The sequence below is a fragment of the Sus scrofa genome, chromosome 14 (genome assembly GCF_000003025.6).
Source record: "Sus scrofa isolate TJ Tabasco breed Duroc chromosome 14, Sscrofa11.1, whole genome shotgun sequence".
Classification (NCBI taxonomy): domain Eukaryota; kingdom Metazoa; phylum Chordata; class Mammalia; order Artiodactyla; family Suidae; genus Sus; species Sus scrofa.
This window is the reverse complement of record NC_010456.5, coordinates 132,509,275-132,526,833: the sequence shown is the minus strand read 5'-3', so window position 1 is coordinate 132,526,833 and position 17,559 is coordinate 132,509,275. Positions and strand designations below refer to the sequence as shown.

Genomic DNA, 17,559 nt, shown 5'->3' with positions numbered 1-17,559 from the left:
CTTCATGTCTTGCTGCTGCTCATGTCTTACAACAGATTCTTAAATAGGAAAGGATGCAGATTAAAATTAGCAAAGCAAAGGCACATGGGGCAGAATCCAAGAGGTCAGATGCAAGCCTCAAGCTGTCTTCTCCCGGTGGACTTGGAAGCACAGCAATTAATCTCCCAGCAATGAGAGTATTGCCAACCAAGGAAGCTCATCGGAGTCTTGGTGTCCAAGGTTTTTCCTGGGGATCGATCATGCAGGCATGGGGCACCCCTGTGCTGACATCACTTAGTCTTTGGCCTCTTGAGAGCCCTACGTGTGGCCCTCACCACACATCACACTTAGTATAACTCAGCAGGTGGGGGCCAAGGCCCTTAGCTGTAAAGCCAATCTCACCACGTAGGATATTCCAGCAGCTTGGAGGACATGACTTGGTCAGGAGCCAGGGCACACGGGCAAGTTTTGAACATCCCACACTTACCAATTAACCTTGACACCAAAATAGCTTTAGGATAAGAAGATGTCGCATAGGTGAAAATGTGGACACAAATTCAGCTACGGATCAAGAGCTTTCCCATCACTTCTACATTTCTTCAGAAAGGTGAAGCTGGGCTGTACTGAAAACTGGATACAGTCCAACAGTGTTGCTAACCGGAACAGGGGTGGGAGTGGGAGCAGCTGTCAAGGAAGTTGGGGGAAAAGGGTAGGGTGGTAACTCTTTTGCACTTCTTCCTTGTTGTAGGACCAGAACTGAGGCAGGGTGAGAAGAAGGAATTCCAGGCAACCATCGGGCCTGCAAAGACCAGAAAGAAAGGAAAGGGAGGGGAGGAGGTACAACTCAACCGGTACCAGCTGGGAGGAAACTTCCTCTAACCACAGGCTGGAAAGTACAGTCCTGGTAAAAGGCAGAGCAAATACAGCAAGCACTCACTCTACTTAAAATTAAGATGGTCAACACCTAAACTGTCACATTACTAAGTGAATGGGCCCAAGAGAATACCGCAAGTCACTTCTAAAATAGACCTTTCAAATATGCATCGGTTCATATTTTAGATTTTCATATTCTGAAAACAGACTTGGTCTCGCTCAGTGGATTAGGGATCTGGTGTTGCCATGGTGTAGGTCGCAGATGAAGTTGCTATGGCTGTGGTGTAGGCCGGCAGCTGCAGCTCCAATTTGACCCCTAACCTGGGAACTTCTATATGCCACAGGTTCAACCCTAAAAAGCAAATAAAGTGAAAAAAAACCAACAACTGCACAGTTCATCCTAGTAATATTGGTGGGGGGTTTCCAACATTTATGATTTATTTCAAGGGGAAAAACAGGGCAAAAAAAATCTGTTGCAATTCGTGACAAGAGTAGTTTATCATATTATCTTTGAAGTCAGCTCTTAACAACCACCCCTCTGGTTTTGAAGAAAAAAGCATAATTTTGAATTTATCAGTTTGCCTTTTTCTGCATCTGTTATATTGTGATAGAGCTGCCAGCCAACTCACACCAATCTATCAATTCCATACAACAAACCTGAACTCAACACCTTTAAAAGGCATAAAATAATGACTGATTTTAGCAAGCCTACAGATCGTAGGGAACACAAAAAAGTAAACTGATAAATCTGAAACTGTAGGAGAATCATAATACCCGTCAAAGATTCTTGCTTGGCCAAACTTTATTCAGACTCCTGAACCTTCTCTTAGGCTCACCTGTGCAATTCCTTATAAAATCTAGTTTTAGGAAGAACACTACTAAGTCAGTTTAGCAAAATCCCCCATCCTCCAAACCTAATCACCCTTGATGGCTAATAAAGTTATTCACCCTCCATCATCCCTAGGTGGTGTCTGATAACACTGGGCTGTCATCAGCAAGAATCCTGTTTGGTAGGTTTAATCAATCCTCTTGATCCAGTGTTTCTCAGTGGTTTTCTATCCACTGACCCTCAACCCTGCTCCTTCACTTTAAATTCCCACTTGTCCATGCTATACTCAGAACTGAGCCAGATTCTATACTGAGGTCATTCCTCCTATTGTATAGTTTGGATTAAAATGTTTTCACTGGAGTTCCTGTTGTGGCTTAGTAGGTTAAGAACCTGACTAGTATCCATGAGGATGTGGGTTCCATCCCGCTGGCCTTGCTCAGTGGGTTAAAGGATCCAGCACAGCCACAAGCTGCGGTATAGGTTGCAGACATGGCTCAGATCTGGTGTTGCTGTGGCTGTAGTGTAGGCTGCCAGCTATAGCTCTGATTTCACCCCTACCCTGGGAAATTCCCTATGCCACAGCTTCAGCCATAAAAAGAAAAAAAAAAAAGTTTCCGCTGTTCAGTTCTGGTTTTTGTTTGACATACCTAAAAGGTCTAAATGTAGTACAGAGGAATGAGTTTCATTCTGTAGCACAGTGGAGGTCTGCTTGGTTCTCTGAATGATGAACAGGATTCTCCCTGTTCCAAAAGAACAAGCATTCCAGGTAGTTAATTAAAGCATATGCAAAGCTGGGAGCTGGGAGGGCAGAGAAGAGAGTAAGAGTAAGAGTTCAAAAGGCTAAACTCAGTTAAGAGCAAGAAGCACCAGAAGGAACAGTGGGTAGTGCAGAAGATGTAATGGAAGTGACTGAGAAGGGAGGCTAATTACAGTAAAGAAACGCCTGGAATTGTTCAGATGAAAGCCAGGGCTTTGCAAACAGAAGCAGAGATGAAGAAACACAGAACAGGTTTTCTTGAAGAAAACCAAGGTTTGGGGAGTTCCCATGTGGTTCAGCGGTTAAGAAGGCTATGTAGTCTCTGAGAGGATGTGGGTTCCATCCCTGGCCTTCCCACAGCCGGTGGGTCTCAGATGCCACCAAAGATGTTAACAGGAATGAAAGTTAAATTATGACCCTGGGAAGCAGAGAACTACTGATGTAGACAACCAAAATGAGTCTGCACCGTCAAAAAATCTTTGCAAATTAGGACCTTTACAATCAAGGCCTTTGGAACACTGACATTCCACTTTTCTAATTCCCTTTTTTCTTTCCAAAGATGGAAAATTCATCAGCATAGGCATCTGCAGGAAAAGGATGAGTGGTGATGGGGAGGAACCATCTGCCTTCTTATCCGACAGAGCATCTAGAAAGTTCCATCTGACCCACTTTTCCCCCCAAAGCTTAAAGGTCCCTCAAGTCCAGTCGGATTCTCCTTCACCGCAGACCCGAGGCCGCTCTTCCCCGAGCTTGTGGTGCAGACGGGCGGGGCGACCCCCTTCCAGCTCGGTCTTCCTCCACCTTCCATCGCCCGGGCCGCGCCGTCCTGAGACGGGGCACGAGCACGGCCCGGGCCAGCTGAGCAGGTGAGCTCGCTGCGCCCCAAAGCTTCCCCACACACTGCCCGCCACCGCCCCACGGCCGCTCCGGGACACCTTGCACACCTCCTCCTGCTGAAGTCCCCGGGCTGGCACCCGCGTGACACCCGGCAAAGAACCCGAGCGCGGAGCGGGTGACCAGAAAAGGCGACTCCACCTCCCGGCCGCCCGCCCCCACGCCCCTCACTCCACCGCCTGCCTCGGGAGGCACCCTGTCCACTCCTGAGACAACGAGGTGTGGAGCAGGTCCCTCGGGTCGCGAGGGCGACGACTCCACACCTATCCCACGACGGACTCCCCTCGTGGGACCAACTCTGTCGGTCAGCCCAGCAACCGACACCCACAACACCTATTTCTCAGGGGTCAACGGCGAAAAACCTCCCCGCTCCCGCGCGCCACATCGCGCCTGCGCACAGTACCGGCGGAGGTGCCGTCAATGCGCATGCTCCCGCCTTGAGCCGGTCCTCGCGCAGCCTTTGAAGCCGGCGGCCGAAGCCGGCGGTACGCGCATGCGTGTCTCCAGGAGCTGGTCTCCCGACCCGGCGGGAAGCCGCGGCTCGCAGGTTTGGAGCCAGACCAGTCGGAAGTGGCTCCTTCACCGGCCCTCTGTCAAGCGGAAACTCGGGCACTGGAAGGGAGGTTCCGGGGCTGCTCGGGGCTGGAGGCGGCCGAATGGAGACCGGGGCCGTGGACGCGCCGCTGACCCGCCGCCCGACGTTGGCGGCTTCCTGGGATGCCGCCTGCGGAGCCCTGGCCCAGAGCCTCCGTCTCGCCCGGGCGGGTCTCGGCGCCCGGGACGCCGACTGGGAGCAGCTGCTGGCGCCGCCTGCCACGGGGTGCGCCGCGCGGGCGGGGGCGGGGGCTGTGCTGCGTGACAGCCACGCTCCTGGCTGGGGAGCCGGGAGGGCAGAGGGTCTGGGCCGGGGTCTGGGAGCCGAGCTGGTGACGGGTCTGGGCGGCGCGAGGGCGAGGGGGCAGGGCCGGCGCGGCGGGAGGACGGGGCGGGTGACCAGGCCAGTGGGCGTTTGGCACACATCCCCTGGTGGCGGCCAGGTCCTCTCCTGAGGCCCCTTGTCAGAATCGGAACCGCCTCTCTCTCCCGAAACGCACCGACACCTCCTGGCGACCACGATAGCAAGAAAACAAAACAAAAACCAACTGAGGAACACCTCCGCCAGCTTCGTTTTGAAAATGGCATCCTTCTGTCCATTGTCCCATTCTGTGCCTCCCCCTCCCTCTTCCAAATTGTTGCTTCACTCACGGTGGTGGATGCCCCGTAAATACATTTCCGCCGCTGGACAGGCGGTTACAGAGAGTCGCTTAGAAGGGAGAGATCAAGAGGCAGGGAGAGTGGAGCGCCCTGGCGGCTAAGGCATCATTTCCTTACGCATTCTGCACTGAGCGCTTGTCCCGTGGGCTGCAAATGCACCTGTAAAGGGAACTGGAGACAGTAAGCCCTGTGGCCCACTCCGTGGGTTGAGAGCATTGTTCAGGGAACTTGACGGTAAAAGTCTGCTGTCCTCATTTTGTTTTCAGCCAGGATCTGGTGATTTTGAAAAGGAGCTTGCACCGCCAGGGTGAAAACCCCTGCTTCCTTCACGTGAGATGTGACCCTCGTGGAGGTGAAGAAATGGTTTCTGTTGGCGTCTTAAGTTCAGCACGAAATATGGAAGTGTACTTGGGAGAGGAGTACTGTGGCACCAGCAGGGGCAAGAGTGTTTGTAACGTTCTGGATAACAGGTGTGTGACGTGTGCACGTCCCTGTGTTCTTCGGAAGTGGTGTTTTGGCTTTCTGGAGCTTTTGTGATGTGTATTGATTTTGTGACATTGGTGCCAGACACTAGGGAAGAGAAGAGAAAAACACACCGGCAGGCATGGGCGGGATCTTAAAGACAATGTAAATCAGCCTAGTCGTTTTTGTCAACGTGGAAGTTGAGAGCTAAGGGAAAGAAAGAAATTGGTGGAAGGTCCTGGTTAGTTAGTGGAAGCGTTTTACCCGAATGAAGTTCTGCTAAGTCTTTCTTGCCCCTTTTCCTTAACTCACAAGGTTCTGTTTTCCCCAAATGAATTTCTCTGTTCGTCTGAAACCAGGACCATGTTCCTGTGGGAAGCCCATAACAAATAGTGCCTGAGCCCAAGACGGCCCAGCACAGACACATGTAACCCATTGTACATGTTTTTCTCTGATTTCTTATGAAGAGTTTGTTGTAATCGTCCCTTAATCCAATGCAGAATAGGAATTGTGTTGTTACTGTACATGTTGGGTATAATGGTTGTTACTGACCTTTAAAATGTGCTCTGTGCTACATGATATACATGGGATACCTAATTTAATTTTCTCATGTAGTTAGTAAGGGGCGGGTAGTTTCTTCATATCCAGTGCAATTGAGTGGGAAGCCCCAATTGTTTATGCCTCACCAGGAAGACTGAGTCTCAGGATTTAAATATAGTCCTGGAAACCTTTCTTTTTGAAAGTAACTTTTTTTTTTTTTTTCTTTCTTTCGCTTTTTAGGGCCACACCTGCAGCATATGGAAGTTCCCTGGCTAGGGGTCGAATCGGCACTACACCTGCTGGCCTACAGCACAGAGCCGCAGCAACGTGTGACCTGAGCCTCGACTGGGACCTGCATCACAGCCACAGCAATGCTGGATCCTTCACCCACTGAGCAAGGCCAGGGATCGAACCCTGTCCTCGTGGATTCTAGTTGGGCTCATTACAGCTGACCCAAAACGGGGACTTCCTGAAGGTAACTATTAAGTGAGATTTTTTTCATGTATATATATATGTATACACCCACAGAGGGAAAGAGAGTGTGTTCCCGTTGTGTCTCAGCAGGTTAAGAACCTGACTGGTATCCATAAGGATTCGGCTGCCATCCCTGGCCTCACTCAGTGGCTTAAGGATTCAGCATTGCTGCAATGTGCAGCAAAGGTCATAGGTGCAGCTCACGTCCCTCTTGGCTGCAGCTGTGCAGTTGTCTGGCAGCTGCAGCTCCGCATCAATGCCTAGCCTGGCAACTTCCATATGCCGCAGGTGTGGCCCTAAAAGGAAAGAGAAAAAAGGGAGATAACATATGAAATTTTAAAACAATTTTTTTTTTATTTTTAGTGAACAGGAAAAGATTACTTTGTACAAAACATACCTAAAATTGGAGTCTTCCACACGTGCTTGTAAAATAAAGGTAAGTCATTCCTAAATTTTAACGACTTTGAAAGCCGTAGTTGTTTTTCTGCCCTGTAGCTTAATTTTTTGTTGTTTGGTAGTGTAGTTAATCCAGCTCGGTCCCTGGTTTTAGTTCAGAAATAGTTAACATACGGAGTTCCCATTGTGGCGCAGAGGAAACGGCTCCAACTAGGAAGCATGAGGTTGCAGGTTCGATCCCTGCCCTTGCTCAGTGGATTAAGGATCCAGCGCTGCCGTGAGCTGTGGTGTAGGTCACACACGAGGCTTGGCTCTGATGTGGCTGTGGCTGTGGCATAGGCCAGCAGCTGTAGCTCCGATTAGACCCCTTGCCTGGGAACCTCCATATGCCGCCAGGGTGTGGCCCTAAAAAAGCAAAAAAATTAAAAATTAGAAGTAGTAAACCATGTAAAAATAAATCTTTTTCTAAAAAATTATCACCATTTTTCTTTTAACATGTGAACAGATATTACCTGTAGCAATGTCATGATATGTGCTATTGATACTAGAGTGGTAGTATACTTTTTAGCCCTGAAAATTGCATGAAAAACCTTTTTTTTGGAGTTCCCATTGTGGTGCACTGGAAACAAATCTGACTAGTATCTATGAGGATGCGGCCCGGCCTTGCTCAGTGGGTCCGGGATCCAGCATGGCCGTAAACTGTGGTGCCAGTTGCAGACTTGGCTCGGATCTTGTGTTTCTGTGGCTGTGGTATAGGCTGGCGGCTGTAGATCTGATTTGACCCCTGGCCTGGGAACTTCCATATGCTGCAAGGGCAGCCCTTGAAAAAAAAAAAAAAAAAAAAAAAAATTATACATTGCGATATAGTTGGTTTACAGCATTACATCGGCTTAATACTTTTTATATAAAACTTAGGTGCTAAAAATCCACGAGCAGTTTTGTCCCATAATATTGAGAAAGATGTAATACACTTATTTCAGCAAAGGGGTCCACGAGGTTCGAAGTATCAAATGATGTCAGCAGATCGAGGGCAAGGGTTCTGAGCTGGAAATCCTAAGCCCTGGCTGTGAGGTGAGCTCTCCTGCCGACTGGCAGCGTCACCTTGGGCAAGTCTCTCCAGCTGTCTGGACCTAGTTCATTAGGAACTGAAGAAAATAAATGCCCGGCTGGATTGTCTTTCTCGCTCATGTTCTGTTCTGATTGTGACTTAGCGAGGAGCACAGAATGATTATCCGTAGATGTGGTTTTAGGCAGGATGTCGTGAGAGCTTCCAAAGTCGTTTAAACGAGGCGATTCTTCCTCCAGCCTGTGTTTGAGTGCCTGTGGATGCCAGACCCTGTACTGGGCATTTATGGAACACACTGGAAGAAGCCCTCCCGTTGCTGATGTTACAGCGGGCCAGACAGATAAGGGGGGGATTCAGTTTGCGCAAGTGGTGCTTCGATCATTGCTGAGACCGGCTGGGGGGGTGGGGGGTACCGGTAGGGGTAATATGGCGGTTGGAATGTGTGTGTGTGCATTTCATGAGGTGTTCACTTCCTCGTTGGGGACAGTCACCTTCTTAGTGCCACACTGTGTTTCTGAGTGGCGGATCTGAGTTCACCTGTCTCTGTGTGATATATGGGTTTGTTGCGTCTCTGAAGGTGACGGGTGTCTGCAACTGTGCTGTGGGGGTACCAGGCAGCGCAGAGAGTGTTTATGTAGGTAACTCCTCAGGTTTGAAGGAAGGCTTCTTCTGAGCTAATAGTACACGAAAGGGAAAAGTAATAGTTACTGGAGTTCCTGTTGTGGCTCAGCGGTAATGAACCCAGCTAGCATCCGTGAGGATGCAGGTTTGATCCCTGGCCTTGCTCAGTGGGTTAAGGATCCAGTGTTGCCCTGAGCTGTGGTGTAGGTGGAAGACGCAGCTCAGATCCTGTGTGGCTGTGGCTGTGGTTGTGGCTGTGGCTGTGGCTGGCAGCTGCACCTCCAATTCAAGCCCTGGCCTGGGAACTTCCATATGCCACAGGTGTGGCCCTAAAAAGGCAATAAATAAGTGAATAAATAAATGAATAGTAATCATTACTTATGCATGTCTTTGAGCCCTTGCTCAGTGATACATACTGCAGATGTTAACACGTGTATAGTCCTTGTAACAATCACGTGAAATCATTGTACTCCTGACTGGAGTTTGGCATTTGCCAGGGCCACCCAGGCGGAGCCATCCTGAACCCAGGTCTGTCTGATTCTCAGTCCTGTTGTCCTTCCACTTGGCGGCTTTGTTTTCCTTCACCACCCAGGAAATGGCTTTGGTTTAAAAGCGTGGACGACAACTAGAATGGAAAAAGTTAAAATCATGAAAATAAACAACTAAATAACTAAAAGCATGGACTGGATGAGGCAGCATAAAGCTTTGGAAAAACTGGAGAACTGCGCTCAAAGTTTGACCTTTCTTTGCTCTTTTGTCGAGTTAGAAAATCACCGTGAACCCGTCTTTTCCGCCTGGAGACCAGTGCCCTCTCTTAGGCCAGCTTTGCATCCCCTTAGCATCCGCTGAGAATTTATCCTGAATTCTAAGATACTGACTTACGCTTGGTGTGTCAGCAAACACTCTGCGCCTGGTCCTGGACAGTCTTCTTTTGTATGAAATAACATTGTAGCAAGTTGATGTTAAGATCCTGGATTGGCCTGGTTTATCCTTAACTCCTGAAACTTCTCAAGTGAAAGAGTATTTACACCGTCTCTTTTAGTTGCGATATCAGTTTTCAAGTTCAGGTGGTTCTTTGAGCCTACTTCTGCCGGAATATTCTAGAGGAGATCGCAAAATGAACTTGAGGTTAATTTTGGATTCTTGAATGCTTCGCTGTTCCTTCAGTACTAACAAGAAGTGACTTTAAAACATGATGGGGTATTTTTATTAGTGTTAATTTTGCTGAACTTTTGTGTTACGATAGCTGCTCTCGTTTGGTGAAAAGCAGTGTGTGTTCATCAGTAGAGTCGTGGTCCACGTGAGGCCCGTTTCCCCGGCGTCTCCGGCAAGCTGTCCTCCTCTGGGGCCAAGGATAGACCTGGAGCGGGTCCAAACCATCCTGGAGTCCATGGGCTCCAAGCTGTCACCGGGAGCTCAGCAGCTGATGAGTCTGGTTCGGTTTCAGCAGCAGCAGGTGAGCAGAAATGGATTTCTTTCCAGACACTCTTTACTTTGTGTGTGTGTGTGTGTGTGTGTGTGGTCTTTTTTGGTGTGCACCCATGGCCTATGGAGGTTCCCAGGCTAGGGATCAAATTGGAGCTGTGGCTGCCGGCCTCCGCCACAGCAGCGCCAGACCCTTAACCCACTGAGGAAGGCCGGGGATCAAACCTGTGTCCTCGTGGGTACTAGTCGGGTTCGTTACCCCTGAGCCAGGATGGGAACTCCCTATTTAAATTTTTCTAAATAATGGCTTTTTCTAAGGACGTGTGCTGACTTAAATTTTTTTTTGAAACTTCTAACACTGAATTTAATACTGTCTTTACTAACTTTTCTAAAAATAACATTCTGTAGACTTACCCTCTTGCAACAAGATGTTTCCGTTACAGACGCCACAGTTTTCCATGAACTCACTCAGCTATTCATTTCGCAAGCATTTAACCCTTTTCAGAGAATAAGGTGCTCTTTGGTTGCTGAGAAGGTTCAGAGGTCCTTTAGCCGACGGCCTGTCCTCGAGGATCTGTACTCACACTCGTAGCAGGTGTGCGAGGGCATCTAATGGAGACTGATGAGGAAGCCTAGGAAAGATTTATTATTGGAAGTAGCTCTTTTTTTTTTTTTTTTTTGGTCTTTTTCATATGGAAGTTCTCAGGCTAGGGGTCAAATGGGAGCTGCAGCAACGCCACAGGCACAGCAACGCCAGATCCGAGCCACATCTGTGACCTGCCCCAGAGCTCAGGGCAACACTGGGTCCTTAAGCCTCTGAGCGTGGCCAGGGATTGAGCCCGCAACCTCGTGAGTATTAGTTGGGTTCCTTACAACTGAGCCACACTGGGAACTCTGGAAGTAGCAGTTTATCTAATCCTTCAGAGAGGAAAGGTGGAATTAGGCAAGTAAATTTGGAGGGGGCGTTTGAGGGCTGGGAGATAGTATGGATTAAATCTTCAGTGCTAGGAGAAGGAGAAGGTAGCTAGAAAACGAGTAGAAGTTGACTTCTCCAGAGCGATGTGTACATGTGCCCTTTGGTTTATCCACCAAGTGCTCCTTGGAGGTCTTTAGGGGGATGACAGGGCCACCAGATTTTGAGGGATTAGGTAAGAGATGGGTTGTAGGAACATGGACGTAGCCAGGGTAAAGGGGGCTTCTTTCCAGCATCCTAGAGATGAGGAACCTGCCTGTGTCAGAATCCCTTGGAAGGTGTATAAAGTGCACAACAGTGGCCTTCACCAATGACCTGAAGCCCTGAGGGTCAGGCCCAGGACTCGGCTGCTTTCAACAGGCAACACCAGGTCACCGGGTGAGGGTTATGCCTAGTTTAGTTGGAGAACAAATCTTGGAGGCAGCAGTGTGGGGCGGGCAGGAGGGGGAGGAATCCAGTGGAGACAGAGATGAAGAATTTTAAAGCAGAAGAGATTTTTTTTTTTTTTTTTGGAAGAAATTTTTTGAGTGTGCAAGGTTTTGAAAACATTAGAGAGCCGTAATGAAGTAAAACATTTTGCGGACCGATTTTTACGTTTTAAAAGCTTGCCTTTGGCAGGGGGGATTGACATGGATGATGGTTTGGGGTTTTTTTTCCCCACGTACCTATGGTTGTTTTTGTTCAATTCCCAAATAATGCTTCTTCTTTGCCAGGAATTTCAGCCAAGTCAGAGTGCATCAGGGAAGTGATGAGGGCTGTCCTAACTCTTATCCTGTCCCAAGCCTTCATTTTCTAGTATCCGTCTAGCATGTTCTATTGTACGGACACGTGAATCTAACCAATAGCACACGTGTCGTGACCTTCCCCTGCAACCTGTCATCCTGACGAATGGGCGCGTGCACGCGCAGAGGCACACACACGCTGAATCCCTGTATACAGGGACATTTGGGGAACACCTCGAGGCAGAAGGAAGGTGCTCCTGGGAAATCTTTTTTTAAACATTCTAAAAAAAGTCTTCTCTCTGGGGGGGAGGCCGCGTGTATGGACCCATCCTGACAGCATATGCCTGGTCCTCTAGGATTGCTGGTTGTTGACAACCGGGAGCCAGGACTGTCCCCTTGCCCAGGGTCCTGTAAGCTCTGTAGCTGTCCATTGAGCGTGAAGTAGGGATGCTTCTCGGTGAGAGCTGCCCCCTCTGGGGAGGGGGTGGAACCACACCCTGGGTGGAACCTTGGCCTGTTACCTTGGGCAGGGCCTGTCCTGAAGGGGAAAGGAAGGAGCTGGGAGCAGCTTCCCAGCCTCGCCCTGCTTCACCTGCGCTTGTGGGTCCTTGAGTTCTGGAAAGTTTGATTCAAGTGATTTCTTATTTCCTTGTATTTGAAGTTCCAGTGTGCTGACTTTGATTTGGTTCTGCTTCAGTGATTTAGAATAATTGAATAGGAATTCTCTCTCAAAGAGCCAAGCATACAGTTGTTACCTGAGTGAAAGCCGTGCCCCATTTTCTCAAGAAACTATATTCAGTTATTCAAGATTTTCATTGTTGACCTTTTCTCATCTTCAGAATAAAAAGAACTTTTGTTCTTGCTTTCTCAAGGCGATACTTGATGGGGTTTTTTGTTTGTTTGTTTTTTTGTTTTGTTTGTTTGGTTTTTTAGGGCCACAGCAACACAGGATCTGAGCCACGTCCTTCTGCGACCCACACCACAGCTCATGGCAATGCCAGATCCTTAACCCACTGAGCAAGGCCAGGGATCGAACCTGCGTCCTCATAGATGCTAGTCAGATTCGTTTCCGCTGAGCCATGATGGGAACTCCTTGTTTGATTTTTTTGATGATTAAAACAGTTGGAGTTCCCGTCGTGGCGCAGTGGTTAACAAATCTGACTGGGAACCATGTGATTGCGGGTTCGATCCCTGGCCTTGCTCAGTGGGTAAAGATCTGGCGTTGCCGTGAGCTGTGGTGTAGGTTGCAGTCGTGGCTCGGATCTGGCGTTGCTGTGGCTCTGGTGTAGGACGGCAGCTACAGCTCCAATTGGATCCCTAGCCTGGGAACTTCCATATGCCGTGGGAGCGGCTCAAGAAAAGGCAAAAAAGATGAAAAAAAAGAAAAAAAGAAAAGTTAAAGAAATCCTGCAAGATGTTCAGACGTAAATACTTCATTTTATGGAACTATGAGAGCATATATGCAAAATTATATTTGTTTTGTTCACTGTATTATGTCCAGTGGCCGAAATAGTTTCTAACACGGAGTAGCCTTATGGTAAATATTTGATGGATGCTGAGTTTTGTGCTGGCTTAATCCAGCAGTCATTTTTTATAACATTCAGAAAATATATGGACTGAGCGTCTTCAGCTGATCTTGTGTAGTACTTTTCTCCGTCTCTCAGTAGATACGGAGCAGCAGTAAGTAGAGTATCCTTGGATAAGAATCTCTAGCCAGGAGTTCCTGTTGTGGCCCAGCAGATTAAGAACCTGACACAGTCTGAGAATGCAGGTTCAATCCCTGGCCTTGCTCAGTGGGTTAAGGATCTGGCGTTGCCGTGGCTGTGGCATAGGTTTCATCTGCAGCTCCCGTTTGACCTCTAGTCCAGGAACTTCCATATGTGGCAGGTATGCCCAGAAAAAAGGAAAAAAAAAATCTCCAGTAGAATTCTGTATTTAGAATTTAGGATGGAGCCACATAACTTACTGGTTAGCTAGGCTACAGATAGTTTTGCTTTTCTTTTATGAAAACATTAAAGGGCATAGCCAGAACATGGCCTGTGTAGGAGGCAGGGTAACCTCTTCTGAAAGGTGAGCCCGAGTCTCCTCAGGAACAGTGGAGCACAGCCGGGCCAGTGGAGGCCCCCAAACCCAGTCCTTACCCGACAAGTTATTAAAGCCGCAAATGCATGTATGAGTGTAACTGTCTGGTCCCTCTTCCGGTGTAAACAACCGGTGTGTCCTTAGGTTGGCTTATGATACGTGACAGTGGGTGGACGGCTGTTACTTCTGTGACAGTCGCCAACGATTATGGTCAAATCGAGAGGACTGCCATTTGATTACTAAACCTTAAGGAGGCCTTTTAGTAGAAACATTAAAATTTTCCGGAGTACGCCAGGATTTGCTTGACTCTTTTCCTGAGCAGAACTACCGTGAAGTGGTTCGAGTCCTGGCTCGGGACTTAGGTGACCTGGGTTCGTGCCCTGGTTCTCCCACGGACTCGTTGTCTCACCTCGGCCAAGCTGACTTTGGGCTTTGTCCCCTCGGCTCGGTACTGGGGTCGTACCTCTCGCCGACCTCGGGCAAGGACGTTAAGGATGGAGTGAAAGGAGACAGGTGGCCTGACTCCAGGGGCCTCCGCGGGGGGCTGTCGCTCTCACCCGTGTGACCCGCCTTGCCCTCTTGCCTTGCTCAGATGTGCATTCCCATCGGCGAGCCGCCCCAGTCGCCTCGGGGAAGCGCTGGCTCCACGCCCGGGGTGGGAGCACGAGCATCCTCCAGTTCGGGAGCCTCGGCCAAGTCGACCTCCACACCTTTTCCCTTCCGAACCGGCCTGACGTCTGGAAACCGGACCGAAGACGTGCAGGCTCACCCGGCCCAGAGGACGCAGCCAGCGGCCGGGGGCCCTGTTACCCGCCTCCAGGAGTGTCCCATGGGGCCACAGAACCAGTCTCTTCTTGAGAATGAGCTTAAGGCTGCAGTCTCTTCTTTCTCCCCGAAGAGAGCGGGTGACAGCGCCCCCGTAGCTAACTCGGAGCTGCCACCTTTCCTCCAGAACCTGTGTCGTCAAGTGAGCCATCTCCGCCTGGGACCTCTCAGCAAGTGGCAGGAGAGCATCACCCGGCCCGGCGAAGGCCCTGCTGGGCTTCCGTGAGTGTTTGAGACCAGTGTGGTTTCGACCGGGGAGGGGGGAGAGGAGGGGGGGAGGCCGTTGTTTCCACGGCTCCTGCCTGACGGTGTGTCCCGAGGGAACTGGGGGGGCTTGTACATCTTCGCTTAACCGGTTGAGGAAGGAGAGACTCTGCCGAGTAGAGCGGCTGCTCTGAAAGAAGGGCACGGCACCGGGGGTGGCGAGCACCGCGCAGGCGTTTGATGGAAGGGGTCCGAGCATCAGAAGAGGGGGGCGTAGGGGGTTCTCTGCGTGAATGGGCAGGAGCTGCAGTGACCGCGAGATGGGCATTTTTTGTCCAGTTGTATGAAGTGCGTCCTTCATACAACTGGACCAGCGTTGCCACAAGCTGCGACGTAGGTCGAGGACACGGCTGGGATCTGGCATTGCTGTGACTGTGGCATGGGCCAGCAGCTGCAGCTCTGACCTGACCCCTAGCCCGGGAACTTGCATATGCCACAGGTGTGGCCCTAAGAACAAAGAACCTGGAGCTCCCTTGTCAGGAAACAGAAGATGCTTGTGAAGACAAATTCCAGCAATTTAAGTTGGCTGTTTTATTATACTATAGTTTGGTTGTTTTTGTTATAATATTAGGAGAAATTGTGATCTTGTTATTTTTTTAATTTCCTTTTAGAATGGACGAACAATCCATTTGTTCCTCCTTGGAAAAGATGCTTTCTAAAAACATGGAACTGATGGAGAAGAAACTCACGGACTACATCGATCAGCGAATTTATAAGCTCCAGGAGCACCTAGATAATAAGATTGCTTTGTTGGTGGACTTGCTGCAAAATCCCAACTCCCCACCCTCTGGGATGCCTCTAAGACATTATGACTCTGGAGAAAGACTTTCAAATGGAGAAAGATAAGCACTCAACACATACAGAGTACTACAGATATTTATTAAGTATTTATTACAAAGCCAAAACATCAAAGCAGCTATTTAACGTCATTTGAGGGTCACTGTTGACTTATATAAAGTGACCTCAGTGTTCACTTTAACTGTACCATTATTATAAATCCAGTACTGTGTACTAAGCGTTAACGTGATAAGATCCTGAGGTATTTTTGTTTGCCATTTCTTTCACGTTTATAAGAAATTCGCATATACTTTTGAATTGCTTACGTGTTCCATTTGTTTGTTTGTTTGTTTGTTTTTGGCTACACCTGTGGCACATAGAAGTTCCCAGGCCCTGCACTGAATCCCAGCCACAGCTGCGACTTGGTCCACAGCTGCTGCAACATCAGGTTCTTTAACCCACTGTGCCAGGCCTGGGATGGAGACCACACCTCTGTAGCTGCCTGAGCTGCCGCAGTCAGATCTTAACTCACTGCACCATAGTGGGAACTCCAAGAGTTCATACTTGCTAAGGATCTCTAATGCAGTTCATTAGTTTGTAATGTATATGTTTGATTAGAGTACTCTTTTTTTTTTTTTTGTCTTTTGCCATTTCTTTGGTGCTCCCGCAGCATATGGGGGTTCCCAGGCTAGAGGGTGAATCAGAGCTGTAGCCACCAGCCTACGCCGGAGCCATAGCAACTTGGGATCCGAGCTGCGTCTGCAACCTACACCACAGCTCCTGGCCACGCCAGATCCTTAACCCACTGAGCAAGGCCAGGGATCGAACCTGCAACCTCATGGTTCCTAGTTGGATTCGTTAACCACTGAGCCACGACAGGAACTCCTCGAGTACTCTTAATTTTTACAAAGACCTTATGTTTTAGGGGTATTAAAAATGCATAGTGGACTTGATTAATATTTTTTGTTTTTCTAATTTATTATTCTTAGAAAGCTGGATACTTAAGACTTGTAGCCTTGGAATCCCCTGGTGGCTCAGTGGGTTAAGGATCCAGCATCGTCACTGCTGTGGCTCAGATTGCTGCTGTGGCATGGGTTCAATCCCTTGCCTGGGAACTTCTGCCTGTGGGGGTTGGGGGAATGCAGCCAACAACAAAACAAACGCTTTGCAACCTTTAATTCCAGATCACCATATTACCCTTTTCATTGTTTATTTCAAAAAAGAACAGTTAGATGTGATGTTTGGCATGTGTAAAATTGGTTTACATTGGGGTCATTAATCTTATGTTCTGTCACATTGTAGCTGTGGGTAGAAAAGTGAAAATTAGAACTGACCTATTTGTTAGGACCGTTACATTAGAGTTAATGACTGATGTACAAGGAGAGATGTGATCTTGTTTTATTTTAGTCCAGAAGGTAGACTTTTTCCATACAGCTCCTTTTTCAATACAGCTTCCTCTTTGCAGAGCGCTTTTCTGTTTAAAGTGTGAAATGCTGAAGTTCTGCATTGAAGGTGAAAGCACATGAATCAAGGAGATGGCAGTGCTCTCTGGCAGACTTCATTTGCAGAAATTATACCTGTTATATATGTGTCATAAGGTGATATATTTTCATCTAAAGAATAAATGCATCCACTGTGGAAACTACTTGTCTTAAATAAAAATACTTTCTTCTCATCTAATACTTGTTTAAGATGAAAAAGGATGGTAGTTCCCCTCATTGCTCAGAAGTTAACAAACCCGACTAGGATCCATGAGAATGTAGGTTCGATCCCTGGCCTTGCTCAGTGGGTTAAGGATCCATTGTTGCTGTGAGCTATGGTGTAGGTTACAGACACCCTGGGAACCTCCATATGCCGCAGCTGCAGCCCTTAAAATGAAAAGATGGAAAAGGATGGCTTCGACGCATTTAATGTTTTGATGAACTTAGTTCTTTACATGTTTGTTCATTTATGAATCACTCTGACTTTAGAGACATGAGGACCTATATATTACTTTACACAGTCTTTCCCTAAATTATTAATAACATGTAGTAATTAGGTTGCATTTCCTTCAGCACTCAGGAGAAATGTGTTTCACCTAATGTTTTCCTTTTTTTTTGTCTTTTCTAGGGCTGCACCCATGGCATATGGAGGTTCCCAGGCTAGGGGTTGAATCAGAGCTGTAGCCGCTGGCCTACGCCACAGCCACAGCAATAGTAACGTGGGATCCGAGCTGCATCTGCAACCCACACCACTGCTTACGGCAACGCAGGATCCTTAACCCACTGAGCGAGGCCAGGGATAGAACCCACAACCTCATGGTTCCTAGTCGGGTTTGTTAACCACTGAGCCACAGTAGGAACTCCT

General features: G+C 48.5%; 1 protein-coding gene across 1 annotated transcript; it reads left to right on the top strand.

Moving 5' to 3' along the window:
* Nucleotides 3,734–16,893, top strand: LOC100154423 (uncharacterized protein C10orf88). The gene is made up of 6 exons (XM_021073585.1): nt 3,734–4,152; nt 4,853–5,056; nt 6,426–6,498; nt 9,392–9,601; nt 13,940–14,394; nt 15,048–16,893. The coding sequence occupies exons 1-6, from the start codon at nt 3,989–3,991 to the stop codon at nt 15,280–15,282; spliced, it is 1,341 nt and encodes a 446-aa protein (XP_020929244.1). The 5' UTR covers nt 3,734–3,988; the 3' UTR covers nt 15,283–16,893.

What these genes read in the sequence shown, in the direction of transcription:
- LOC100154423 (XM_021073585.1), top strand. Translation starts at nt 3,989, where the DNA reads ATGGAGACCGGGGCCGTGGACGCGCCGCTGACCCGCCGCCCGACGTTG. An exon ending in CACGTGCTTGTAAAATAAAG is followed by an intron (nt 6,499 to 9,391) that starts GTAAGTCATTCC and finishes GTGTTACGATAG; the next exon opens with CTGCTCTCGTTTGGTGAAAA. An exon ending in GAAGGCCCTGCTGGGCTTCC is followed by an intron (nt 14,395 to 15,047) that starts GTGAGTGTTTGA and finishes ATTTCCTTTTAG; the next exon opens with AATGGACGAACAATCCATTT.